Genomic DNA, 18287 nt, shown 5'->3' on the forward strand with positions numbered 1-18287 from the left:
AGTGTGCATGCGTATGTCAGTGTGAGAAGGTTTAGTAGAGTAAGGTCTCTCTTCTAACCATGTTCCCGTGTTACTCTGTGTGTGTGGTTAGAGTTTTGTATCTGTGTGTGTGTGTGTGTGAGTTTGGTTGTTTAGCTAGAGAAACGGGCTCGTCTTTTCACAAGAGAGAAAAACCGGGGGTAAAGAGGGCGGGCAGAGTAGTTGTGGAAGGGAAGGAAAGGCCTGTGGCAGGGGTAGGGGGAGGGGGAGGGGAAAGTGTAAGTATTACTTGCATGCAAACAAACGTACAATGGCCGGCCTATGTAGCACCCAGATACCCACTTTGGCCATCTGAGCTTGGATGCCCTTCGCTTGAAGCCCTTTGACGGCGCCCTCGGCACAGGACGGCGACTCGAAGTCAACAAATCCGTATCCTGGATTTGTTTGTCGTTCGGCAATCGTTGATAGGTTGGTTGGTTGGGGCGCACCCGACCAGGATGAAAAGAGAGAATGCAGAAGAAAGCGGACAAAAAGAAAGGAAGAAATTAATGAAAATCATCGATCGTAGCGCGCGTATGGGGTAGAGGTGGATTGGTTGGTGGTGTTTGGAGTTTGTCCGGGGGAAGCCACATTTGTTGGCAAATTGGTGGAACGTTTTCCATTTGCTGTTTGTGTTTCATTTTCAATCCTTCTGCACTGTGTGCAGATCTCGAAGGTAGGAAAAGGAAGACTTGTGCGGACATTAATTTGCTACACCACTCTCTCCGCTTTTTGCACCATTAACCGAACACATTAGACCTTACCTTTACACTTGTTTGTTGTTTTATCTAATATTGCCTTTGTAGAGATGATGTTTCCATACCTGCAATCGAAAAAAAAGGAAAAAATATATTAGTGATTGAAATAAACGATTGAAAACGTGAAAATCCTTGCAAATGTTTGTCAAAAATATAATGAATTCATTCGCCATTTCGTGCAATTTATTCCAAGCCGGTGAAAAAAAACACACATACACACAACGTGATAAATATATTTTGCTACCGGAAGCGGAAAAAAGAAGCAAGCCAAATCTGTGCGCCTGTGTGTTCGTGATCTCCAATAACGATCGGACAATAATTAATGGCAAACAGTTTTCGATTGCTGCTGGCCCCGTCCTCTCTTCCTTCTTCTTCTGCGCCAACACTCACACTCATTATCGTTAACCGTTCGTCCGTCCGCCGGTCATTGACTAACACACACGTACGCTGGCCACGGTGGCACTTTCCGAGCGGCGAAGCGTTAATTTTTTCACCACACGGGATAGCTTTTTTCCCTCTCGGTAGGGACAATTTGCTATAGTAGCCGTGTTCTCTTTTTTAATATGTGGAAAAAAACAAAGAGCACAAATAAATAAACCAAAAATCTCCGGGACATAAAAACGGTTCCACACACACACACACGCGGAACCGTAACCACGTGAGGTGTTTTGTTGGTGGGGGAGAATGCATTGGGCGAAGAAAAAAAAAGGATTCAGCTGCTCACATACACACATTCCTTGGGAGAGGGGGAGGGAGAGGAAAAGCCCTATCAACGAGGGAAAGGGACACAATGAATGGGAAATTAATTTTGGAACGATGTACTTGAAAGTGTAAACAATTTCCGGGCAGCAAGAACCACGTGGAGAGCTCGGAACCCCCCCCCCCTGCGAGAGACCACTGTGGGAAAACTCGTTAGCGCGCACACTGCTGTGCAACGGTGTGTGTCCTTTTGGTCGCGGCGTGTGCTAAGGTACAATAGCAAACAAAAAGTTCCACCCGGCAGAGCGGCTAGCGGGATCCGAGGAGGGTCCGATAATTAAGCGTATCCTATTTCGATGCAATGGTAGTGGTCACCGTAGTAGCGAGTGTGGTGTGGGTGGAAGCATTCGGTGCCCGCTCGGGTGTCCGTGCTTAAGGGACCATAAACCCTCCACCCAACGGGCCAAACACATAATCATTGTGTGCTCTCCTCGGTGTGCACAACACAGCACAGCAGAGAGGGAGAACAACAACAAAAAAAAACAAACCAACCACCTCCCAAGCACACAATAGCCCAACATAAAACCCCCCGAACCGGACGTCGAACAAAGTGCAAAAGTGCAGCAGCAGTGCATTAGAAAATAAGGCGCAAAAAAAAAAACAGGATTAAAAAACAAAACGAAAAAGTCGCAGAAAAGGTACAAGCAAAATAAATGTACCGTCAAGGCAGGATTTGTTTCACGGGAGGGGGGCGGCAGACAGAAATTCAACAAAACAGCGGTAACAGCACCGTTGAAAAATAATGCAAATTAGCGAGCAGACTGCAGCAGCAGAAGCAGCAAAAAGCAGCAGTCTGAGAACCAGAACCAAACAATAAACAATTCAACGGTATTCAAAGGGGTTGAGTAGAAGAAAGCTCCCTGTTTCGGCGAAAGAAAAACCCCAACAGGATGACTAATGAACGGGTAGTCGTCCGAGAATGATGATTCGTTGGCCCCCGTTGGCCCCTTTTACGGGTCAGGGTGGGGAGGAAGGGACGAAGGAGGACGAATAAGCTCTTCCTGTCTGTTAACGAAAGGCGTTGAAATGCCATTTGAATAAATGTCGCTATTTAGAAATTTGTATTTTTAATTTAAGACATAGCACTACTAAGCATGGAAGAAATATTATGGACTAATATGTAAATGAGTCAGATTAAGTGAATTTAACGTTATTGCTAATTAGTTTCATTCCACGTTTGCTCACGTTACGGTAGAAAGACTGCAAGTTATTTGTTTGCAGGCATAAAGAAGCTTAGGGTTATGAAATGAGATAAACATTCATTCTTTAGAAGTGATCTTCTCTTATTAGTAACTTATAATTTTCCCGCTAGATGGCGTATGCATTAATGGTTTGAGGAAGCAAAGGCATTAAACTTGTCGTGAAATATAACAACGCTATACTGATAATTTTCGATCTTTCTGATGTATCTGTTGTCAAATCGAACTAGGCAACACATTTCTTGCATCAACCGCCCTCCAACCGAAGCTTATCGATAACTTGTTTATTGATCTTTTTCTCTGCTTCTAAACGTTCAGTACGTAGGACGTAGGGACGGAACGTTATTGGTTTCGCATGACACAGCACACACCAAACCAAGAAGTGCCGAGTGCCAGCCTCGCCAGCTAATTATAGCCGTCATTCAGTGAGCTTCCGGGAAGGTCCAGCATCCTCCAGCGCACGTCCCATTACTTGAATTCAGCGGGGCAGCGGACACCACGGACACCACCCCAAACGTCTTGCGAACGAACCTTACCGCTTCCCAATCATTTATCGCAAGTGACAGCAGGAAATATGAGGGCGGATGTGAAGGTCCTTTTGGGTGTCGCAAACCTGTAGTAACCTTCACAGCCAAGGTTCAACAAATTACACCGGAGTTTTGGTTGAACAATGTATGTCTGCATGTGTGCGCTTCTATTAAGACTTTTCGTTCGTGACTTATAGCATTACTCTTCCCGCGGTTGCATTTAACGCGTGCTGGAATAAATTGTGAGAAATTCGGGAAAGAATCCGAACTGATTGGTGGAAGAGGGGTCTGTCCAGGGTCTAGAACGTGTCTAGAAAAATCCCTCCCATCGCCAGGATCAATTACAGCACCGGAAACATGCATTGACGACGGTAAACATTGCTCACTTATCATCGTGTCGGCTTGGTAATGACTTTTGCCGAAAAGTGGCCCAGCCCTTAGCCCAATTCATCTTTGCCACTTCACTAAGGTAATGGGGCTGAAGCATTATGAAGCGCTACATCGCACAACCATCATGCAACGTCCACCCTTCCGTCCCACAATTCGATCAAAATGTACTGCGAAGCATAATAATGAAGTTTTACCAAATTAATGCCAACGCTAGCACAGAGCAGGGCCAGAGCAGCAAAGCAGAGGGCTAGGCGTGCGCGCGTGAGTCGACTGTTTGAACAACCGGGCAGGCAACAGCCGAACAAAAAAGGGACGCTAAGGCGTCCCCATCATCAATAAGAATCGGCAGATTCTTGGCAGAATATTAAGACCGGTCATGCCGGTGGTTGGTGGCAGGAAACGGGAAGACAATAAATAGAAAAAAATGGATAACAGATCCTTTATTGAACGGTTTTTAGTGATTTGGGCCATGGTTCATATTTCTAGCGCTTAGACGAATTTCCAGAGGACGAGGAGTGTGAAATATTAGATGAAATTTCCTGTCACCTACCACCTCGGGGGATAATAGGAGCGTTACAACACGCTGCGCATACATTTGCTCTCTCCTCTGATTCTCGTAGCCTTTTTGGCAAATTTCCCAGAAATTCGCGCGCCGCTCGTTTATCGGCCCTTCTCCACTGCAGCAGCCGGTGGAGCGGACGATGTACATATTGGTGAAATGTAATGAACGCGACCAAGGATACGCACACATACACGTAGCGAGTTGAGCGAATGGCACGGGCTAGAGTCGAGTGAATAGCAACATAGCAGCAGTGGCAGCAGTAACACCAAGAGCATCAGCAAAACCATCGCATAATTTCCATGCTTCGCATGAATAAAAGATTGATTGTGGGATTTGTGGGCATTCAGCAGCAGTAGCACAACGCACACAATCACTCTTCTCTTGCTCCCTTTGGTCGCGCTTTGGTGTCCTTTTTGGAGGATGCGAGGATGTTTCACAATTTCAGCGACAGCAGAGCGCGCGACGAGCGGAGGGCAAAAATTAACGGCCAAAAAACACAGTAACGGCTCGTTGCTTTTTGGGAGTGGGAGCCAACGAGACAGAGTGTGTGATGAAGAGGCAGAAAGAACAAGAAGAAAACTCATTTAGAGTTATTGTTCCATCCCGGGTTGGGGCTCTGGGAGGCAGACTGAAGAGTCGGAGCTCCGGAACTCCGGAGCTCTCCTAAACTGTTCCGATTGCACCCAGTGCCATCGTACCGGAAATCCGTACAATTGCCAAAGCCCTGCAAACCAAGAGACACAGGAGGAAGCATTTTGGGAAGAGGGCAAATAGAGTGGTAGCAATCTCATCTCCACACTATAGAGTGAGATTGAGCCCAGCCGCAGAATGGTTTGGATGTTGTGGAGGATGGTGGCACACACACACATTAGCGTTGGATAGTAACTAGCGGAAGGGGCTAGTGCTGGGGCTGCCACTCGTAAAGTGTGGCAGAATTGATGACATTTATGCGCAATCATTCGAGACGCGTGAGCTTTTGCGCTTGGCGGTGGTCTTTCTATGGTGGTTTACGGGCGATGAATGGCGATGCCTTTTTGGAAAGCGTTGTGGGAGGGATGTGGATGCTGATGGTGGGGGGTAGTGGTAGTGGTGAGCTTAGTGAAGCTAAACCACTTAACCCTCACAGTTAAAGTTACACAGTGCGTGGTTTGTGGATTTGGCGGGGTCGTGTGATATTAAAATTAGTGAAACGATGAGTTTGATTTTATGATGATAGTGACAGGGTTGAGCATTTGAGTATCGAGTATTGAAATTTGTTCATTATTTCGCATTAAAAAACATTTTATTTAAGGATACTTTCTGTGAGCATTACTTGTAGCAATGGAACATTTGTTAAAGCTCAAGCAAGATCCTTCCACGAATCTGTAACAACTTTACCGAAAAAAAAGGCTTAAACCTTCCGTTCCTTCCAAGAAAAGCTTGCTGCTCTTTCCTCCTTACTGTTTAATAATTCATATTACATTGGGCGGTGAGGTAAAGAGCGCCCGCGTTTGATTGCATCATCCCACGCGGCGGTTAAAAGGCCATGCTTCATATATTTCACCCAGATTTACACAGCATGTAACAGAGGCGCAAACACAGCCGACGAATGGCAGAAAATATTAATAACCCCGGCACACCAGCGCGCGCGCGTCACATGCTAATCGCATCGGATCACGCCCCCACCACATCATTGTTGACATTATTTGCAAGGATTTGGTCTCCATCCATTTCCCCCCCCCCCCCCATTTCCCTCCCTGACAGCAGGAGGGGGTTGGTTACTTACTGTGCACACATGTTGACAAGGTCCTTGTCGGTCGTGCCCTGTTGCAGGCCGCGAATGTAGAGGTTCGTTTTGGACAGCTGCTCCGTCTGCTGTGGCGTGTTGCTAGGACCCATCGTGTTGTTTGTGTTGGTCGTGTTGCTCAGGCTCGTGCTCAGGGTGCCGCTCTGCGAGCCGGTGTTGGACGAGCTGCTCGAGTTCGTGTTGCTGGGCGACGCTGCTGTCGGCACACGCTGTCCGTACTATGACGAGGGAGGGAGAGAGAGAGAGAGAGTGAAAGAGGTGTTACGATTAGCTCAATGTTAGTGATGAGTTTAGTATATAAATAGACTTGAAGTCGATTGTTTTTTAGATATAATTGGAGTTCTGCGTTTTAATGGCTTATGATATTAATTAGATTCCTTTTGAGATGGAATTGTACCATTGGAGTTGAAGTTCTCCATTTTAATGTGGATGAGAAGGATCTCAACAGCTGAAATGATTCAGAAAGTCTTGTTCTGTCTTTAAAATGTTCCAGACATCTTGCTTTTCTTGGAATTGCAATCCTTACTTTATTAATTATGCAAAACTTCTCCAACTAGTACTTCAGTTTTTGTAACGAACCTAAAGTATTGATCCTTTATTTGAATACCTTCTTAAGTCTTTAAGAAGATGTCATCCTGATGCATTTTATGTAGATTTTATTAAACGTTTCATCTTGGGATTCCTAATTCAGGATCTACCATGAATCCTAGGGATCTTGGGACTTTCTGCAGAGATCTCTTACACGCGATCCATAGAGCAGCGAAAGCGTAGGGCATTAATATAACAAAACCGGCCCCGTGGTCTCGCCGGCAAACGATGGAAAACGAAACTAATGAATCTTGCAACAGTGTGTAATTGTGCTTTGAAGTGTTTGTAACAACACGGCCATGACACACCATCCCAACCAAGTAGGCATTGTTTACTTTACTCGTCCCATCTCGGTTTCCCCTTCTGCCAAGGATATGCATTCGACTGACGACTGTCCAAGATCAGACGCTTCCGCGTTCGGGGCCGTGAAAATGCCTGAAACGATGTTTCTAACGGGGGAAACAGACTGGAAGCCTAAGAACCTCCGAGGAAATAAAACTGACAAACGAAATGCCTTCCGGAATGAAGGTGGTGCCGAAGAAAACGGACAGCACAGAGCACGAGAGAGAGAGAGAGAGAGAGAGAGAGAGAGAGAGAGAGAGAGAGAGAGAGAGAGAGAGAGAGAGAGAGAGAAAGAAAGAAAGAGACTGTCCCAACTCTCAGGACACATGGTGCTTCTACTTCCCCCGCTGCGTCCCTGCCGGCTTGATTAATTCGAAAATTTTAATAAAACATTTTTGCGCTACAGCGCCTCTTTCTTATTCCAACACGAAAAGCAATGGGGGGAAGATTGAAGGGTTTTTTTTTGTTTGGTTGGGAAAGGGGGATACTTTCTCGAAATCGAATTTTCTCCGAATTCTGCATCGCTCCAGGCGGGACACTCCTAACGCGGGCGAGGTTTTAGCAACGGGAAGGATAACACGTGCTGGATATGGTAAAAGCATCAACTCAGGAAACTTACAAATCCATACACACATTTGCATAGCCGTTGCAGACACACACAGAGAGAAAGAGAGATAACAGCGTCAGTTTAAAACATACAGCACACATAGGCATATCGTCATCCGTTTTGTGCTGCTGCTGGTGGAGCAAGTTCCTGGAGCAACTTTTCCGGCCGAAAAAAAAGAAGGGAAAATGCAAGGATGTTTTACAGCCGGGAAAACCGTGCAGCAAAAAACAACTTCAAATAATATACATTTTTGTGTTTCCTCTCTTTCCACTTTCGGGATCTTCTTTCGGGTGGTATGCGGGGCTGCTGCAGCGAGCTTGACGAGCTTGACGAGTTTGTGTGCGAGATAAAAATTTGAACCAATACTGGGAGGAAAAAAGGGTCATCGTAGCTTTTCTTTGCTAAGCGCGGTTTCTTTTCTCCCCAGTGTTCCGCATTGCCTCGAAGCGATTCGATGTGTCTAGCGACGAACGACCCGGTTCATCCGGCTCCTTTGACGGTCGGCGGAGGAGATATGCGCATACACAAGATGATCCGCCTAGGAGGAAGTGGAGTGTTCCTCTTTCCTGTGCCCCAATCTTACGCTCCACGCAGGTTTAGAGAGAGCTGCACGGTTTTAAGTTATGCTGCCGTGGTGATGTTTGAAAAGAGTGTTCAATTTATTTATTTTTCCATTTTCCCTTGTTTGGGGTTCCACCCCACAAAGACATCACACCGGCGTCCGATGATGAGAACACTATCTCTCGTACGTCCGATTGCTGAACGTTAGCAGTTGCAGGTGGTGCTGCGCCTACTGTTTGGCAAAGGGTGGAATTTTAAAAACTTCTTCTTTAACTAGTACGCGTGGCAGCGCCATTCTTTGGAGCTCACACCATAGTAAGCTATGGTATAGTAAGCACACCCCAAACCGAGTGTGTGTGTGTGTGTGTGTGTGTGTTTGTAAGGCCAAATGCGCTTGAATCCCCGCGTCTCATCAGTATGCAGCAGCATCAAAACGGCGAAGACGAAAACGCTGAGCGCCACTCGTACGCGGAGGAATGTTCTATACACGCGCATTCGGGAGATGCTAAAATATTTATCCGATTGTATTTGTCCTTATCGAGAAGCATTTTCTCGTGTGTCCTCGTGCTTCTTCTTCACAATCCCTTGTGCAACCGCCGCCCTTGCTAGTGCAACGCTAACATGGTACGAGGACGCTTGAATCCAGGTGCGGCTTGATCGCATTTCCCATGAGGTTTGGTTCCGATTCTTCTTTATTTTTTATTTTTTTTAGCGCAGAATTGTTAGTTCAGCATTTGTGCTGACACATTATGCAGGTGGCACTATGGGTTGGATTTGGCTGCGGTGGATATTTGAGTTTGTATAAGCTTGCAGATTTAAGGTATTATACAAGCCGGTGGAGTGTGCATTTTAATGTAATGGCAAGCATGTCTTTCGTAGTATGAAGATGTTTGGAATAAGTTTGGAATTGGAATCGGAAGCGCACAAACATGAAGTTTGCTATCAAGAAATGGTTTGCCTCAATAACTGTCATGAATGTTAGGAAAATGTAAGCAAACGTTGTTTTGTAAGTCATAAACCATAAGCCAAATCTTATCAAAATAGGTAATTTAACGTTTGTATCGTTAAATAATTTGTTAGTAATGTTGCAATGCGACAAGAGAAAAGCAATACAACCAACACAATACTCAACAAACATTAGAAAAAGACGCAAATACTCGTTTAATGAACATTTCGGATGATAGCACCGACGGACTAGCTTTTGTGAGTTTCTTCTATGCTTGGTCCTTGTCTCCTATTTCGAAACCAAATCATTCTCGGAAAATAGAAAACCCCCAAGAGCAAATCTTAGAGTAGCGTGGGCAGTCAGTCAGATAGAAGTGTGAAAAGGCATCCGCGTTCAGACACACATTCCTTGGTTCAATTTTCCGGCCCGTCGCTGTCGGTGCTGTACTTTTGCGCAAATCATTTTTTTGTTGTTTTTTTCTTGTGATTCATTCCCCGTACTGCGAACAATGTACACGAGCGTAAATGATTGTATTGACTGATGGAAAGGAAACGATTTGAATTCTTGGAAAATGGTTCGCGTAACACCTTTCGTCTTTGTTGCTTCGTGAGCTTATTGCTGATTGTTTCAGGGGCAGTTAAAAGTATACATTTAATGTAATATATTGGACTAAAATGGCCTATGTTTCAAGTCATACCTGTTTCCCGAAACATTTATAATTCCACTACAATTCTACCTTTAGGCTCGAGGTGTCTATTACGTGTACCAAACGCAAAGAATAGTTTTCCCGCTATTGGTTACGTTTATTCGATTAGTTTGGGGATCCGATTGACATTTTCCCGTAAATCGACTGACCGCAAAACATCAAACGAAGGGAGGCAAAGAGCACCCGAAGCCGTTCGTTAAAAGCACGCCGCAAGAAGTACATAAAGCACCCCCAAAAAAGAAATACGTCATAAAAATCATATTTTGCTTGCCGCAAATAGCTTTTTTCCCTTATAAGGTACGCACATTACGCGTGAGAAGGGTTTGACTAAATGGAGTCTTACGCAATAGAAGCAGGGTGAGTGCGTGTGTGTGTGTGTGGGAAACGTACACAACATTGTGGCAAAATGGTTCGGGTTTCATTGAGGCATCGTAGAAAAATTGCGTGTAAACGGTGTCAAATGACAAAACAAATTCACTGCTAAAAATGGAACTAATTTGCAACTTAGCATTTTTAAAATGTGACTACAATTTCCAAAATTCTAAGTTCAACACACTCCTTTTGCAGTAAAAAAAACATATAAAATGTCTAAAATTACCATTTTAATCTTTCGTAACAATGTTTCAAGACGATAAGACGCAACAACAACACAAAGACTCCCCACGCCGCAATCAAAATGTTTCGAACAGTTTACGACGGTGACATTACTTTGTTTTGCTTTTTTAAGCTCGCCAATACACTCATAATTGCACGATTTTAATGAGGTTGCAGATTGATAAGAGAACCACCGAGTGTGATGCCGGCGGAGATAATGTACAAAAGTAATTAAAGTAAAGATTTTATTTTCCACATGCAAATGAAATACTTAATTTCAAAATACATTGAACTGTTTTAAGTAGCTGTTCGGTGATTTAGGCAAAGCATTTGTTACGCTTGAGTGTTTTTAGGTTTGTCGCTACTAGCTTGTGTAAATCATACTTATTTGTATAATCCAACGTCGATTTATCTCCACACAGCAATCACTATTCGAAAGCACCTTATCAACTAAACCGTACTTCGATTGTCAATTGTATCCGAAAATATGAGTTCGAATGACACAAATTAGCTTAGCGCTCAGGGGGGGGGGGGGGGGTAAGTCTAAGGTCTAAAACCCGTGCGCGCCAGTTGTCATTAGGTTCGTTATCATTCGTTCTGTATCACAGTGCGTAGCATAAAAGGGGAGGGAAAAGGGCACCAGGAAACGCAGAGCACACAAACCCACAAACACAAATCGACCATTCAAAATGACCACCGTGCTTACTCCGAAAATACCTTTGCCATCATGAAACAAAAAAAAACTGTCCATGGAATGGGCCAACAATCGGTCGTTATATTCCGGAGCGGCCACTATCTCACTCTATCTCGCAGCGCAGGAGGTCATGGTGTGTGCTTGCAGAACGTAGAAAAAAACCCATTGAACTGGTCATTCCTCTATTAATACTGGCAAACCACAACCTGTGCCGAAAATACACATTAGATGTGGATATTAAATGCAATCCCCCCCCCTCCCTTTTTTTTGAAAGCTTCCACTGTGGGGTATGGGGAGGGATGGGAGGCCCGTTATCATGGCTTTGCTCTGCCGAGTAGGGCCGTGCGCTCTAAGAGGAAGCTGTGTGCTTTTTCGATAATGGCGTCCGTTGGCAAATGTCAAATCATTTCGAAATATAACCCTCATCCCCTGTTTGAGTCGCTCCACCCCCCCTGCGTTTGTTTTTGCTCCCTTGGTATGGGTGTACTAAGCAATCGCACCCGCTTAAACACACACACACACACACACGCAACGGTTAACGTTTATGATGACGACAATCGGGCAATCGATGTCACTGGCAGCCATAATCGTAAATGATTCATGACCGTCCGGCGTAGTGCGCGTACTGTGTATGCTCCCACTGTATACGCACCGAGGTTCTTGTCCCGATAAGCGATGTCCACCCTCTTCCCCCTAACGCACTGCTGCGGCTGAAATTGTTTTTAATACAATGCCTGGAGAGAAGGCCTGGAACACCGAAGCTCCCGTGGAATTCATTCCACCGGAGACAATTATGCTGCAGCACGGCGGCCAGGCCAAATGGGACCAGACCAAATCTGGGCAGTAAAAATCGATGCTTGATTGCTCGATTGAACGATCGATACTGAGGGCAGGATGAAGATAGCACGCGTTAGGATTAAAGCGCCGTTGCGAAAACGGGAAGTATTTCATTCCGATATGGTAAAATTCAGTCCGCAGTTGTTCGCAGAATCGGGAGCGGTTAAAGGTCATTAAAGGGTTCGGGAAAGGGCGGACCAAAAACTTCGCCCAAACACACCCACTTCACACTTTTTCCAATAAATTAAACTCTTCCAAAGGTCCCCGGGGACGCTTCCCCGGAGAGAGTGGTAAACAGTGGCAGAAGTTTTCGCAACCCAGAACGTTGTTTGCCAGTATTCCAGTCCTCATTGCCCGGATGTGCTACATTTTCCTCCAAACGTTCGAGGTTCGCGTGTCATTGAACTTCAATGGTCGGAAGTTTTCCTTCCCACAAAAAAAAACCGGAAGCACACGAGCGAGCGAGCAAAGATTGTTGCAAATAAACCGTTCGCACCCAACCTTTCACCTTTGCGCGGGCGGACACATAAACTTTATAGGAAATTTATCATAATTAGACAGGAACTCCTTCCCCACCACCATCCTTGTTCCCTTTTTTTTTAAAAGGCAACCATTTCTCCACCGTGTTGTAGGGGGGGGGGGGGTAGGTATTCCAATCGTGTATTGGAACGGAAGCGCCAGAACTACCCCCCCCCCCCGGGGTTTGTTGCTTGTACCTGTGTCTACCTGTTGGTAATTACGCGTTCGCTCGCAAACTTTCGGCACGGCAAGTGTCGAAGAACATGGCTGGGCGGGCACCGTACACCCAAAAGAGCGGAACCCCGATGGGACGGACACGAGATAGGATTGTACACTACCGGGAAGCGGGGTTTTTCTTTTTGTTCTTCTCCGATTCGCTTCACGGAAATGACACGACCCTTGTCCACGAAACACCGGCTTGATGACCCAAAAACATCATTTCACCAGTTGCAAATACGATGGCATTTTGCCTCCCCTCCCCCTCCTCTCCCTGACCTGCTTTCCTTTGGCCCCTTCTACGCCCCCTGCCCAGCATGGGGAAAAGAGTTGAGAATTTCCCGGAAAACTCCCGGCCCCGGCTGGCTTTTGCTGTAAATCTGGCATCGTTTATTTTAAAAAGCCTCCACTTTAACAACTTTTATTGCTTCGGTGCTGTGATTTAATTAATCGATTACACCTTTTCCAACCCCTTGCTGGCAGGGTGGCAATAGGAGTGGCACGACAAAAAGCAAGGTGTAGTAGGGGGGGGGGGGGGCGGGGGCATTACATTACCGGACAGTTAAAAGCAGCTGCTCTCTTATTCATTTCCCGACCTTTTCGTCGGTTGCTGGAAAAAGTCATCTTTCTTGCGCTGCCCCGAAGGCGGGAAAGTAGGGATAAATATGTCCCACCGACCGTGTCCCAACCACCCCAAACCGGTAGGACAGGACAGAGAAGGTGACCGACCGACCGACCGACAGGAAAGTTTATAGATTATGTCCTGCGGCAGTGGTGGCTATAATCCATCAGTAGGTTTAGTCCAGGCTTTCGGTCAGATGCAAACAAGTGATAAGGGGGAGGAAAGGGAAAATGTCCCAAAATGGGAGAACATTCACTTCGATGCTTGCGGTTGGAGGAGTAATATTTCCTTCTTGAACTCAGTTTTTTGGTAAAAAGTGGAGCCAATCGATGAACGAAAGTGGCCATCGAAAGCCCGTTGCTGCGGTGAAAATGTGAGCAATTAAAGTTTTTAACGATATTAGCTATGAGTGGCACAGGGTGAATAGACCGTTTAAGGACGTTTTTTTTTGTTGCAACCTTTTCCTCGCATTTAAAGTGGTACAGTGGTTAAGATTATTTTACGGAAATGAAATGATGCTTGAAAGCATCTAGATAAAAAAAAACGACAAAAAGGCCCACACACCGAGTTCTGGTTGTTGCTGTCAAAAGATGTTCATTTTTATTGCCTCTCCTGTGTGCTGCCCGTCTCCCTGGCATTGTTTTTTTTCTGGCTTCTTGCTGCATTCTATTTCCCCCAAAAGCATTCTTCTCGTTTTCCCGCTACTGTCAGCAACAAATGATGGAGGTCAAAAAGTGAAGATACCTGTTAGTGTGCTCCTTTATTCCGCTTTCTCTCCGCATTCGCACAGTTCACCGTCATTTTTGCACGCCCATCTCATCCGGCTTTTAGCGAGCGAAGCGTCACCTCTTCTTGCAAAGGTCGAAAATGATTCCAAACACACAAACACAAAAAAAACAGGACCGCTCACCACTTGGAAATGTCAAATTAGTTCCGCAATTCTAATTTCCTTCTGGGCGTGGTGAAAGCCCCCCTCCCTTCCCTGTTCAACAAGGAGGAAACCACAGGCGAAAAAAGAAAAAAATCATCACGAGCATTCTCCACCATGATAGCACCGATAGTAGAGGTAAAATAGAGAGTCGAGAAGTTAAGGTATTGAAGATAGAGAACACAAACACACATACAACAGGAAACAACGAAAAAAAACCCAAGTCCCAAAATACTATTAAATGCTGCTCAATCAAATTGAATGCTTTCAATCAATTAAACGTTTTATGCTTCTGGGCATGTCACAACGGGGAGGGGTTGGTGATTCGGGCAGTATTGGAAGAGCATAATTGAATATTGCTGCCAGCATGGAGCTTGTCCCGAAACTTTCAATACGGTATTTTTGTCGTTTTGTAACTCGCTCGTCCTCTCTTGCTCTCTCACTCTCTCTCTCTCGCTCGATCTCACTCTATCTATTTTCGAATCAACGAAATCATTTCGGACTCGAGTATTTCTTCTTTCAATCAATTTGGTCCCAGCCCTGCAGTAATCTACCATTCGATAAGGAAGCTTAAGCGGAAGCTTGGGATGTTGAAAATTGAGATAGGTTTCGCGGAAGAGTTGATATCGGTTACAGTGTGACGGGTTGTGAATAAAACAGTTGAAGTGAAAAATAGGCTTTTCATCAGAATCATTACATGCATTACTCCTCTTGGTCGTGCTGCAAAATGTCACTGTCAATGTCATAAAAAAATCTGACTGACTCAAACTTTCATGACTTTTTTTACTTGGGCATGACTTTTTTTTTTGCTTTGGTCAGTTCTGCAAAATGTCATTGACATGACGTTTTCCGACTGAAACAAAATCATGTCAGCGTCAGGCGAACTCTACTGTGATGATCAGAGGTGAGACTCTAACAGTTGCTGCAACCATCACATGCTTGGTGACTTTTTTACAACCAACTCTTGGTCCGTTACTTGGTCGTGACTTTTTTTTGTCGGTGATCATCACAATAGTCATAGGAGATATGTGGTGCGTGCGAGTAATCCCCAACACCAAAATGAGCATGATTTCTCCCTCAAATGCGTTATCATTCTATCCAACAGACCATCAAAGCGGAGCAAGAAAGCATGCTTGGAACCACTCGCCATGCATGTCCCAAGAAAGTCGTGATTATCATAGGGAGAAAATGTCAAGTGAGTGATCAAGATTTGGTTGTATGTGATATGTATGTGATGGGTCTACCATCTGTTTGAGTCTCACCCCTGATCATCACAGTTGTGTTTACGTGAGCAGACGTGAACTTCGTTTCAGCCATGAGTGTTCGTGACTGAAACAGTGGCGTTTGGCATCACTGTTCAAAGCCAGAAAAAGTCATGATTAGGCTTGCGACGGCATTAAGCTCAGCTTGTCATTCAGAGTATTGCGTTGGACTGAAGCATTCGCATGTCGCGTTCGGCATGTCATGACGCACTTCCGTTGAGTTTGCAATGAACAACAAACTACCACGGATATGTCCATTGTTGTCGGTGGTGACCATCACATGATGCTCATGATATTTTGCAGCAATGCCTCTTGGATTATGTTATAAATCAGATGAATATCAATTACTGAAGCAAATAAGAAATTAACTCTATGACTTAGTGGGAGTAGTCATTATTGAAAATAAATAAATTGCATTCTCCCAATACAGGGTTTCGAATCATATAAGGGAATAGCTCAATCATCAGTATTAATTCGAAGCTTTTTACACCGGCACCCACAGCTTACATGCAATATTCCCCTACCGATTTGCAACATTCCCCTAAGTGATTGAACTATTTCCTTATATGATTCGAAACCCTGTAACTCGCAAGAAGCAGGCAAGGCAACGTACAATCATTATTTCTTTGTTTTTCAAATTGATTATACGCAAAGTTTCGAGCCGAATGAAGTTAATTGATCCCTTCTTTCAACACATTTTCCGACTTCTATTTAACCTTATTATTGCTTCACACACTGTACATACTTTTCTACTACTTCCCACAGAGCGTGCTGGTGCGGTTTTTTACGCACGCTACACGCTACCACTTTCGTACTACTGCTTCGCTGCATTTGGTTCGCTCTACATTAGTGAACAAAATTGGAGTGCGTTTGAAGATTACAAAAAAAAAACAAAAAATGAACGGAATGAATATTTACGGCTTAACAGCGGTCACCGCAATGCCAGCGGGTTCTGGGTGGCTGGTGGCTTTGTCGCAAAACAATCTGTGCGAAAACGTGGTTAAGCCTGCGGGTGATGCCGCCCTGTATTCCTTCAGCCTTCAGCGTGGAGCGATACAAAACCACACCGTACGATGCGGTTTCGGTGTGTGCTTCTGTGTGTGCTTCTGTGGGTACGCAGGCATGTATATTTTCCTTTCATCCCCCTATTCAACCGACGCTTCCATGCGGAAGTGGTGCAGCACCCGCGCCCATTGTCCTTTTCGCCATGTCGTCCTATTGTTTTCGCTCTTTCTAATCCATTTCGAGAGTGGTGTCTTTAATGGGAGGGAAAAATACACACACACACGCACGTACACCAAAGTCCTCGGGTGCGTTTTGGTGGGGGGAGGGCACCTATAAGGATTCTTTGCCGCGGTACTCGACTCGACAAAACTTAGGCCTCATTCCACGAGGGCTTTTTTCTTACATTTCGATCGCGCATAATCTTATCAGCGTAAGTAAGCGTAACAAGAACAATTCCCCACAACCAGCCCACCAGCAAGGCAGCCCAAACAAAACCAACAAAAAAACTCCTTTTCATTTCGAATTTAGACGCTTCATTTTGGGAAGAAACGATTGCAATCAACCTTTTTTCCGCAGGCTGTATAGACTGTCTTGTTAAGCGGAGAGAACCGCTTTGGGGTGCTCACACGGACACACAAAAAACGTCCCCAAAAATCCTTCTAACTTACTTTAGGAAAAAGAAAAAAAAAGCCACTGCTTGTGCTCTTTCCAAGAAGTAATATTGGGGGGATGTGATACTTTGTACCTCGTACTTTATTGTTGCTGCCGCTCAATTTGCTGCTCCCCGTACTGTAGCGGATGAATAAACCAACTAAATTTGAAAATCGAATCAAACCCATACGCACACCTTCCACGCACGTCTGTGTTTCCAGCGAGACAATTTTTACCAACGAATATGCGAATAATCATAGCGACAGCAAATGACGACAATCGACGACTCCCTGTGCTGTCTCCGTCGTGGACTCATCCCGGACACAGCGAAACGGCACAAGCGGCGTTTTGTCGTGCGGATTAGTCGTACACTGCTGGACTGATCCCCGCTCCAACGCTCTCAGGCGAGGCATTGCGCCCTGGGTGGGTTGAGAAATCGTTGCATAAAACGAAGCACGTCCCCTACGAGGTCCTACGATGGACGAGATTTTTGGGAGCAAATTCCCGGCAAACTGAGCCGACCGGATGTGTGCGGCAAAACGGGATTCTCACCAAACGGGGCCGCAGAATTGTTCTGTTGACACTTCCACGTCCTTTGCCACCTGCCAACATCTCCTCCCATCCTGCTTCAACCTTTGCCAGAGCACAAAAAACTCTGAAGACGAATATCATTGTCCTCCCGGGGGGATGTTTAGGCCGGGTGCGGGAAAGACTGCAAAGAGTGTGGAGGAACTGTCACCGTGCACAGAAAACTGTCGATGATGGGGTGCAAAGCCTGACGGTGGGGAGACACACACACACACACGCGCGGGTCGGATGGGTCGTGCCATAAGCAAAAAGGGAAATTTATTCCATACAATAAAGATCCAACTTCCGGCATTGTTCCGGCATTGTTCCTGATTTCCTTTCGCAGTCGCCACCGACAAAGAGTGATTCGATTCGGCTGCTGCTGCTGGAGGTGATGGTTGTACCACACCACTTCTGTGTCCCTCTCTTACACCCTCTTCCCTTTACTTGCTTTTGGGGGTGCTCTTTTGTTTTGTGCAAGCCGCGCAGCAAAGGGAAACGGCATCAGCATAATCGGCAACGGGCCAACACCGCGGAGGAGGATGAGGCAGCACCAAATCGCATATGCAGTGTGTATCTGTGCTTGTGCGTGTGTGTGAGTGCCTTTTTTCTTTTTTCTTCCTCGGAAGTAAAGCTTTTATTC

At 45.4% G+C, this 18287-nt stretch overlaps 1 protein-coding gene across 31 annotated transcripts in view; it reads right to left on the reverse strand.

The window, feature by feature from the left end:
- Positions 1-18287, reverse strand: part of LOC1276638 (protein alan shepard) — a 203991-nt gene that overhangs the window by 23534 nt on the left and 162170 nt on the right. For 25 of the 31 annotated variants that reach the window (XM_061645397.1, XM_061645399.1, XM_061645391.1 and 22 more), the window contains 3 exons: positions 5979-6217; positions 783-841; positions 289-413 (listed from right to left, as the gene is read on the reverse strand). In XM_061645397.1, the coding sequence (XP_061501381.1) occupies positions 289-413; positions 783-841; positions 5979-6217 (423 nt within the window). The remainder of the gene's footprint in view (positions 1-288; positions 414-782; positions 842-5978; positions 6218-18287) is intronic. The other 6 variants (XM_061645403.1, XM_061645402.1, XM_061645394.1 and 3 more) reach the window with 1 other exon arrangement.

This window comes from Anopheles gambiae, chromosome 2 (genome assembly GCF_943734735.2).
Source record: "Anopheles gambiae chromosome 2, idAnoGambNW_F1_1, whole genome shotgun sequence".
Classification (NCBI taxonomy): domain Eukaryota; kingdom Metazoa; phylum Arthropoda; class Insecta; order Diptera; family Culicidae; genus Anopheles; species Anopheles gambiae.